This window comes from Limanda limanda, chromosome 2 (genome assembly GCF_963576545.1).
Source record: "Limanda limanda chromosome 2, fLimLim1.1, whole genome shotgun sequence".
In the NCBI taxonomy this organism is placed as follows: Eukaryota; Metazoa; Chordata; class Actinopteri; order Pleuronectiformes; family Pleuronectidae; genus Limanda; species Limanda limanda.
The window spans coordinates 2,794,487-2,805,197 of NC_083637.1; the positions used below are offsets into that span (position 1 = coordinate 2,794,487).

The 10,711-nt window shown below is 44.4% G+C and overlaps 1 protein-coding gene across 1 annotated transcript; it reads right to left on the reverse strand.

Moving 5' to 3' along the window:
- Positions 1 to 889: 889 nt before the first annotated feature.
- On the reverse strand, positions 890 to 9,965 carry LOC133021320 (syntaxin-10). The gene is made up of 9 exons (XM_061088109.1): positions 9,912 to 9,965; positions 8,859 to 8,934; positions 6,929 to 7,022; positions 6,378 to 6,472; positions 5,509 to 5,571; positions 4,934 to 5,035; positions 3,183 to 3,289; positions 1,413 to 1,507; positions 890 to 1,175 (listed from the first exon to the last, which is right to left on the reverse strand). The coding sequence occupies exons 1-9, from the start codon at positions 9,944 to 9,946 to the stop codon at positions 1,099 to 1,101; spliced, it is 744 nt and encodes a 247-aa protein (XP_060944092.1). The 5' UTR covers positions 9,947 to 9,965; the 3' UTR covers positions 890 to 1,098.
- Between the last annotated feature and the right edge of the window lie 746 nt (positions 9,966 to 10,711).

The following is a 10,711-nucleotide window of genomic DNA, read 5'->3' on the forward strand; positions in this document are numbered from 1 at the left end:
CGTGACACAAAGGAAAAGCGTGGCAGACAGTCGCCAGCGGAGGGCGCTGTAGGCCTAAGTCTGGGCGGCGTGAGGACACATCCTGCCCGGCAACGGTTCCTCCTCCTCCACTCATTAGCTGAAGCTTCTCAAAAAAAACAAAAAAAATCTGGGGAAACCCATTTGCTCCGAGCCAAGGCTGCGCCCCCGCCCCCCCCCCCCAGCGAGAGAAACGGAACCTCAGCCAATCGGGAGCTGGATGCAGCAGCAGCAGCAGGACGGCAGCGCCCGGCCCTGACCTCTGCTCAGCGACCGGGGGGGGTCCAATCACTGCTGCCCGGTTAACTACTGATGGGCGATCATACAGGCACATCAACAGAATGCGCTTTTAATAACGGTATAAAAATAGATTTAAGGCAACTCTGAAAAGCCCCCGCCCCTCCACCCCTCCACCCCCCCCACCCACCCCCCAACCCCCTCCCTCCTTCTGTCTAAAGCTAAAAGCACGAATCCTCCAATTTGACAGATTCAAGAGTTAAAAAAAAAGGAAAAACCTGTCGAGACGCAAAATGAGATTAGTGTCACTTTATCTCTTTGATCATTCGAATGAAGCTCTAAAATACTTTCGAAACGTTTTTACTTCTGGGAACTAATAACTCCCTCAACAGGGTTTTGGTTTGTGGTTCCTCACGGAGAGATGTTCACAGGTCCTGAGGGAACCTGTGGATCTGAAGGAATGTTCTCTACTGGGCCACAGTGAACTCTGGACATGTGTTTTTATCCCGACAGCTTTAACGTCCCGACCCCCCCCGTTCGGTACCTTGATTTCCAACATTAACCGAAAATGTACCAGAATGAAAACATAAACACAGCGGAGTCCCCCCCCCCCCCCCCCCCCCCCCGACATTCACCAGAATCACTGAAAGCAGAGGGAGGAGAAACGACGGCGTCCAGACTTCTCTCCAGTTTGTCCTCGGTGAGAAGAGAGGAAGGGAGGGGAGGGGAGGGGAGGGGAGGGAGGAGAAGACACCTTCCTCTTCCCGTTATCTGTCCATCCGTCCAACCGCACAGACAGGGAGGAGTCGGTGAGTGTGGTCGAGAGGTCGGAGGTCACCGGAGTCAGAGAGCGAAGAAGAGGATGAGCACCACGATCATGATGGCGACCAGCACACCGATGGCGCACCACTGCCTCCGACCTGAAGGAGGAGAGGGACACGGAGCTCGTTAGCTCCACCAGGGCGGAGAGGATCAAAGGAGTTCCTTTCATCTCTTTAGAGTGTGAGGACTACGGTGCAGCTTTACTGAGGAACTGTTATGTGCTCCAACGAGATATTCACTTAGTTGTTTGAATGTGGAGAATCATTCTAAATGGTCTTCTGCTCAGTGTGTGTGTGTTTGTGTGTTTGTGTGTCTGTGTGTGTGTGATAACTTACTGCTGGTCATGTGAGACACCTTCTCCAGCTTCTTCAGGACCGAGTCCATGCGGGACGACGTCTGGTCCATCTCGTCTCCAAAATCCCCCAACATGCTAACACGAGAAGAAAGAGAAACGTGAGGTGAGTTCTGAATTATAAAACTTTAGTGTCACTACAAAAAAAACATGATACTCTGCTTTAAGTGCAGAACGCTCACACTCAGCTTTCTCCTTTTTGTTCTGTGGCTTCAACCAGCAGCTCACAAACTATGAACTTTAAAAAACGATTTGGCTCTCACAGATATTCACCGGATGTTGTGAGGAGAACTGAAATGTGACTGAAAGGTGAAGACAAACAATACTTTTCAAGAATCACTAGCAATCGGTTTGATTGAAAATAGTTGATTTACTGTGAATTATGAGAAAGTTTCCTCCTTCACTCTCTGAGCGTCTGTTCTCTGTAACTCTGGTGACTGGGTTCCATCTCCTGTGAGAAGAACTGACTGAGAGTCACAGACTCAACTGTAGATCCGTTAAAAAGACTCAGAAGTTACTAAAAACCAGAGTTTATCTCCAAGATTCAGCAGGAAACTGTTCAAATATGAAGAATTCTGAACAGAGTTCGCTGGATTTGTTACAGCTGGGGATAATAATAGAATATCCAGCGTTCAGCTCAGTGTTCACATCGATGGACTTTGTTTTTTTTCTCTACATGAAAACCTCGACTTCGCCCGAAACGCAGCCCCAAAGAATGAGTCAGCACGTGTGGCTGCAGAGGGCGCTGTTGCTCAGTAAGAAATATAATAACATTTCCTTTCTTGTGACCTTAAGTGAGTCAGTTTGTACTGATGACAACAAGTGTGTGAGCACGCTGCCTGTGTTTATTCTGCTCAGCCCTCAGGGTGTTCAGTCACCGTTCACTGACACTTTCTGCTACGACAAACACCACTGTGTGTGTGTGTGTCTCTGTGTCTCTGTGTCTCTGTGTGTGTGTGTGTGTGTGTGTGTGTGTGTCTGTGTGTGTGGTCTCCTGTTGACCAAACAAGTCCAGTCACTGGAAAGTTACAGGAAACATTAATAGGAATCTTCCCAAATAAATGCAGAGCTTAAAGAGGCGGGGTTCATCAGGAGTGTCCGGCTGCAGAGGACATTTTGACCCATTAGGACAATAATATAAATATAAACCAACTAAAACCTGAGAGTTTTCTGAAGAGCTGACAAAATTGGCAACATTTACTAAACCTTTACAATTCTCAGCCTCTGAAGCAGAGTAAACATTTGAGAGCTTAAACATTTTGCTTTTATTGTAAATCATTGACTTCTCCTTAAAGTTCATGAACATTAAAACAAAGAAATAAAACCAAGATTCCTCTTCCTCCTTTAACACGTCTCTAATGACTGTCGCACCCAGCTTCAACATGGCTCCCCTCGTTTAGAACGTCAGCCATCGTCTGAAACGCCACTTTAAGCTAAGGAGGTTGAAAACAAACACACTACATCTCCCATGAGTATTTCAATGAATCATGATGTGTCTTGAAAAGGACGACACGGTGGAGGAGACGCACACAAACCTCGGTCTCGGTCTTAAAGGTATACACACGTATGTCCCGTCAGGTCTAAATGGGTTAATTCAGAGTTTCTCTTGAGTATGTGGTTCCACTTAATGACTGAAATTCTTGCAGTCACTTAGTTGATCAGGGAAAATTTACTTCAATATAATTGCAAGTAAAATGATGCTTATGTGTGTGTGTGTGTGTGTGTGTGTGTGTGTGTGTGTGTGTGTACTCACACTGTTTGTTCATCCAGCTCGTCTCCAATACGTCCTGACATGTCTTTGAGGACTCTGATGCTGCCCGACACCAACTCCAACTGATCATCCTGCTTATGCAAGATGAGCTACACACACACACACACACACATTTGTTTTGTGAATATTATTGATATAGTTACTGCGTTTAAATTAAACCTACATTTAGCCATTATTCCTGATACTTATTAGCCTGTCTTTGCAGTTACAAAAATATATTTAACACGAAATCGGTGCTTGAGTTTGACTCAAACTCTGCAAAATTACCTTAAATACAAATGTCCAGTAAAAGCTCATAAAAAAACATTCCCAAAATCTTTTTGAGCAAAATCCATAAATAAATACAGACAAAACAACAAAAAAATACAGAAATATAAATCCTATTTTTAAAATTTCTAGCAGCACTGGGCGGACCCGAGCACATGCATTTTGAAGCGTTGCATGATTTTTGCCTGCAAAAATTAAATAATGACTGAGGAAATATTGACACATAGAGCTGTTCAGGGCTGGACTCTGATCATGAGACAGAAGTTTGGTGGTGATAGGACAATGTGGAGTTATGACAACATCGTCTCCTTTGGCGAAGAATGAACCTTCGCCGTTTACATGGTTTGAGGACATGTCCAAATTCTGAGAGAGATCTAGAAACGTCACCTTAACAAATCATAAAGTTTCCTTTGATCTATGACGACTGACACTGCAGGAGCGGGGGTGTTTTTTACAGCTCAGCATCAAAGGATTCATGGTCCTAACCATAGATTTGTATATAAAGACTAGATGTCTCGTCTGCATACTTATGAATAATTATGTTATTTTCTAAAAAAATGAATAATTTATGCAGTGTCATAACTACATCTCTGACGTTTATAACAAACCAGATCGTTTAAAAATCGGTATAAAATTGAGCAAGTTATGGTTATTTACCACTACCAACACAATGATATGGTGAGTGAGATTTCCCGTAGCAAGATGGCCACCATTTGCGGACGTCCGGCTCCGTCGAACGAGACATCTAGTCTTTATATATAAATCTATCGTCCGAACTTTCTACAAATTTTGGTAAGAATTTGAGCATGTTCAAGCCCTCAAAAAGCCAATTCCTTTGCCTGAATGAAAATACGCATTTTAGTCACAATGCATTGTCTTGTCTGGGGTCCTCACATTATCACAAAGACAAGGATGTGTGTGTTCTCCCCCTAACCCTAACCCTAACCCACAATGTGATAAAGACAAACACACGCACACACCGCTTCAAACGATCTATCTTTGAATCATTTACCACTTCAACCTCCACCTGACACCGGATGTGTGACGACACACTTTTATCATTCGACAGGAAACCGACAACTCACCGTCTGACACCGAAAATAAACGGTACACCTGCTTTTAATCCTGCGTCTCTTCATCACAGTGTGTGAACTTAGTGGAGGAGACTCAGATCTTCGTCTTCCTCATCTTCACATTTACTCTGATTCACATTAAACACTGAAGACAGATTTTACTGGAGGAACCTGAGCAGCACTTCCTGCTGCATGTTTGTTCTACGATGGAATTTTTAAATAAAACCCACAAACGAGATCTCTCCTTCTCCCTATTTTCTTTATCAAACCCTGCATTTGTCTCTTCTTTCTCTGATCCTTCTCACAAAAGCCCCTTTTCTTCCTCTACTAAACTATTGTCAATTAAGCTTCTCTCCATTTCCCCCCTCCTTGCACTCTTGTCCATTTATTCACCTGCTGTTGTTCCTGTTGGTCCTGGATGTATCTGGAGTTGGCGGACACCAGGTGAGCCTCCAGTCCGGTTGACTTGTCCTGGCCTGATGAAGCCAGCAGAGCCTGGGCAAACACACACACACAAACACACACACACACACACACACACACACACACACAAACACAGACACGTGGTTACCAGGAGACGAGTTGTGTGTTTAGTTGTGTAATGAGGCATCACAGGCCTGCATGTTTGAAAGTTTGTTGGATTTGTGCTGCACACACTTTTGGCAACCACACTTTCCAAACCACAGGACGCCGCAGAGATTTATTTTTGGCGTGTGCGCCCTGACAACACATCAGCTGCACTGTGATTGATAAAATAGAAAAAAAAAATGGCTGAATCGAGCCGAAAAAAGTCGTCTGTGCTTTGATTAATTACTGCAATGAATGAGGCGATCAATCAATCCTGACGCATCTGGTTTCATGATTTCGTTCCTTGTTGATGGTGGACATAATTGCCCAAACAAAGGCAACTTGCTTCTGTGTGTGTGTATTCTCTCTCTCTCTCTCTCTCTCTCTGTGTGTTTACCAACCTGCCTGTTCTTCTTCTCTGCCTGAGCTACGGCAGACGGGCTGGACAACTGATCTTTCATCTCCTGCAAACACACACACACACACACATGAAAATGATAAACACCTTTAACTCCACAATGTGTCACAAACCTGGAGGAAGAGCATCAGTTTAAAATCCTCACTCCGGCCAAACAGCTTCATTTATCACATGTTCGGAATCTCCGGCCTGAGAATGAGAAGGAGTCTTTTGTCTTTTGCTCAGATGACTCTTTTCTCCTCAGGTCTATTTTAAGGACGGGTACCTTTACTCATACGACTCGTGTGAGAAACTGACTCATGTTTTTTTCCGCTGGGTTCGACGGTGCAGACAGTGATTCAGCTTCAACAGCTGCAGTGCAGGTAAACAAGCCGACAGGTGCTGAGAGATAATTGATTGTGTGTTTCCTCACGACAGAAACAAAATGAAAACACATTAATGGCTGCATGCTTCCCTGATGTTTGACTTTGCCTGAACAACCTGTTTGTTTGGTCGTCCCTCTTGCAGCTGGTTGACCTGTAACCACTGGTAACACCACGGAGGAGAACCCAGTCTGTGCACAGGTGAGGCCGACACACCTTACTACTCCTGAGTAAGTATGACTGTACCACACCTGTTTGTGTTGCTCATAACAGCTGTGGGTTTCCTCCAACATGGACAACACACAGGCATCAGTCAAATATGTCCCCACACAGTCAATTTTACACTGACACAAATGTTCATCCCAACAACTATTAGGATCTACACACCCGCAAAAGAAGGATCAGATCAGAGACTAGAGGATTTACATTTAGAAATACCAACACGGTAGAAAGAAATAATCTAAATAAAGTTTGTGTTGATGTTACTGACCAGGACGGATTTCCTGGTTCGCTCCACAAAGTCTCTCCGCTCCTGAAGTTCATTGTCTTCGAGTTTGAACTTCCCTGGATTCGACTCCACGATACCTGAGGGAGTCAAGGAGCAAACGGACAAAAACCACGCGTCTGATAACCCTAAAAACTGAGACTTCACTAACAACAGCTGATAAAAGTGCAGGAAGATAAATGGGTTTAAAACGGAATATGCATTTAAGTCACTCCTTCACCTAAACCCTGCAGAATCTTCTTATATCATTATTAATGTTAAAAACAATCACATGAGAAGCAGAGGCAGCTTGTGGTCGCTCCGCTGCCGACTAGTGAAAGAGTCTTTTCATAATTCTATCCTCTGCTTAATAACCATGTAAACAAAAGGCTTCTTGAATTTATGAGATTAATAAAACTTCGGATGCAGTCAGAAAAGGAGGTGGGGGAGGGTGATAGCAACACAAAGCTTCTGTTTGTGTTAAAAATACAGAAGGTCATGTGAAGATGTGGGTTGTGGGGGGGAGGGAGAGCCTGTTTTTCTTGCTGTGAGGATACTGATGGTTTCACTGAGGTCCTCCAGGTCCCAGTCGATGGCCCTCAGGCAGTTCCTCAGCTCATTGGTGCTCCAGTCCAGCTCATCCCGACTGACCTGAGAAAACACATCACTAACTATACACCAAGATATCGTTTAAATACTCTACGCTGCCCGTCAGGATAAACCAGGTTTCACTGATATTCACTTCTAGCATGTACATACACTTCTACAATTTCATAAGATTTATGCACTTACTGTATATATTGTTGTTTTGTTTTTATGTACAGTGGCAATTTCAAATATTTCCAATATATGCAACTGTTTAGTTTACTAAGAGGTTAACTTAGTTTAACCTCAGTTGACAAGTCACCAGAGTCACTTTTACACACAACACACACACACACACAGCTGTTTTCCTTGTTAATGAATATTAACGGTCACCGCCTATTCCAGAAAATCTCTGCACCTTAGCACTGTACGTGCCCATAACTCTCTCACTGTATATATTGTTTTGTTTTATATTGTTTTATATATATATATATTGTTGTTTAATGTCGGATTGTTATTTATGTGCACCAACCACACCAAAGCAATTTCCTGTATGTGCAAATATACTTGGCAATTAAAAGAATTCTGATTCTGATTCATACTTGTATATTTAAGTTAAGTATACTTTAAACTGTTAACTGTAAATATGCTAATAACTTCAACTTCCAATTTGCCTTAGCTATTATAGTCGACTATCATTTGATCATTCAGGCACCGTTCAGGTATGTTTCAGAACTCCCTTAGGAGACAAAACCCAAGCGATACCAACGTGCTTTCATATCGGACGATTCCTTTTGGCAATCCTCTAAATTCTTTGACCAGTCCTGTATGTGTGCAGCCCTGTGATGTCATCCAAGTGCCCAGAAGCATAGATATATATAAAGACTAGATGTCTCGTTCGACGGAGCCAGACGTCACCACATGGCAGCCATCTTGCCAGAGGTTGCTCGCTCACCCATAACATTGTGTTGGTAGTGGTAAATAACCATAACTTCCTCAATTTTGAAACGGTCTAGTTTGTTATAAACGTCAGAGATGTAGATATGACACTGCATACTTATGAATAATATGTTATTTTCAAAAAAATTGTATAATTTATGCAGAGTCATATCTACATCTCTTGACGTTTATAACAAACCAGACCGTTTCAAAATCGGTTGAAAATTGAGCAAGTTATGGTTATTTACCACTACCAACACAATGTTATGGCTGAGCGAGATGCCCCCTAGCAAGATGGCCGCCATGTGGTGACGTCCGGCTCTTTTGGCCGGCAATGCAGACGAGACATCTAGTCTTTATATACATCTATGCCCAGAAGCCCCGAAGTTCAAATTCCACTCGAAACAACGCCATTGACAACGTGTTTTTAACCAAAGTGTCCTCGCTGATGTTGTCACGTGCAGAGTGTGTGTGTGTGTGTGTGTGTGTGTGTGTGTGTGTGTGTGTGTGTGTGTGTGTGTGTGTGTGTGTGTGTGTGTGTGTGTGTGTGTGTGTGTGTGTGTGTGTGTGTGTGTGTGTGTGTGTGTGTGTGTGTGTGAACAGTGATCAGAGACCAGACTATAAACATGGTGGACATGATGCAGGTTTGAGTGGAATTTGAATGTCGGGTCTTGTGGACACTTGGACGACAGCACAGGAGCAGAAAGGAGGCGTGTTGTGGTTTTTACGTTGTTTATTTTACATCTGAAGAATTGATCACAAGTTACTTCAATAGCATCGTAACGTCTGCAACGCTGCCTCATCCACTTCACCTCCATCCTGGTGGTGGGTGGACGATGAGGGAAGTTTCATTTTACAGTGAACTCTCCCTGTCAGTCCAGTGATTTGAGACTGTGGTGTGTTTAGATTCAGTTTGTTGGATCAGCTCCAGGACGGAGACATGTCTCGAGGTGTCCAGCTCACCTGGGTCCCGTCCTGCAGAAGCTCCTCCCACCGGTCATAGAGGCTGCGAGCCCGAGAGAGGGCCTTCTGCACCTCCCTGGAGGGGGGGGGTGGGAGAGAGAGAGAGAGAGAGAGACAGACAGACACACACACACACACACAGAGCGAGAGACACACAGAAACAGACAGAGAGACACAGACCCACACCCACACACAAGGAGACACACACACAGAGAGAGAGAGAGAGAGAGAGAGAGAGAGAGAGAGAGAGAGACACACACACACACACACACACAGAGAGAGAGAGAGAGAGAGAGAGAGAGAGAGACACAAACACACACAGAGAGACAGAGAGAGAGAGAGAGAGACACAAACACAGAGACACAAAGAGAGAGAGGGAGAGAGACACACACACACACACACAGACAGAGAGAGAGAGAGGGAGAGAGAGAGAGAGAGAGACACACACACACAGACAGAGAGAGAGAGAAACACAAACAGACAGACACACACACACACAGAGACAGACAGAGAGAGACACACACACACACACACACACACACACACACACACACACACACACACACACACACACACACACACACACACAGAGAGAGACACAGAGAGACACACACACACACACACACAGAGAGGAGAGTTAGTGTCATGTGTTGTGTTCCAGTGTGTCCTCCACATTCCTCCTGAACCCTGACCCAGCAGCGGCTCTCCAGCTCGCAGCTAGCCGCTCCTTGCTAGCTGTCTGCCCGCAGAGTCTCCGGAGCTGCTCGGCTCTTTCCAGCTGAAGCTACAGATTCAAACAACGTGAATCTCACTGGACTCGAGTTTGTTGTTGTTTGTTGTTGTTGTCAAACTAACATCTGCTCTGGGAGCCGCAGCTGCTGCTAGCACCGAGGCTAGCTAGCCGCAGCTAGCCGCTGAGCTAACTTCACTGTGTAACTTTGTCTTTGGGGGGGAAACACACACTCGCTGCTAAAGGACCGAGTCAGAACGTGACGCGGGTTGAATTAACCCGAGTTAACGTTGAGTTAGAGTCTGAGTTAGTTCGTGTCTCACCCCTTCACGACGAAGAACGGGTCCTCCACCGACATGATGCTCACTTCCGCTTCCACAGCCCGCGCATGCGCACTCCTCAAACGGTCCTGACGCTCTGCAGGCTGCAGCTGGGAAAACAAGAGTACTGCATATACATCAGAGTACTGCAAATACATCACAGTACTGCAAATACATCAGAGTACTGCTAAACAACAGAGTACTGCTAAACAACAGAGTACTGCTTAACAACAGAGTACTGCAAATACATCAGAGTACTGCTAAACAACAGAGTACTGCTTAACAACAGAGTACTGCAAATATATCAGAGTACTGCAACTACATCAGAGAACTGCTAAAAAACAGAGTACTGCAAATACATCAGAGTACTGCAACTACATCAGAGAACTGCTAATCAACAGAGTACTGAAAGTACATCAGAGTACTGCAAAACAACAGAGTACTGAAAATACATCAGAGTACTGCAAAACAACAGAGTACTGCAACTACCTCAGGGTACTGCAAATACATCAGAGTACTGCTAAACAACAGAGTACTGCTTAACAACAGAGTACTGCAACTACATCAGAGAACTGCTAAACAACAGAGTACTGCAAATACATCAGAGTACTGCAACTACATCAGAGAACTGCTAATCAACAGAGTACTGAAAGTACATCAGAGTACTGCAACTACATCAGAATACTGCAAATACATCAGAGTACTGCTAAAGAACAGCGTACTGCAACTACCTCAGAGTACTGCAAATACATCAGAGTACTGCAAAATAACAGAGTACTGCAAATTCATCAGAATACTGCAAA

What these genes read in the sequence shown, in the direction of transcription:
- LOC133021320 (XM_061088109.1), bottom strand. Translation starts at nt 9,946, where the DNA reads ATGTCGGTGGAGGACCCGTTCTTCGTCGTGAAGGG. An exon ending in GGACCTCAGTGAAACCATCA is followed by an intron (nt 6,473 to 6,928) that starts GTATCCTCACAG and finishes TGACTCCCTCAG; the next exon opens with GTATCGTGGAGTCGAATCCA. An exon ending in GGTGTCTCACATGACCAGCA is followed by an intron (nt 1,176 to 1,412) that starts GTAAGTTATCAC and finishes CTCCTCCTTCAG; the next exon opens with GTCGGAGGCAGTGGTGCGCC.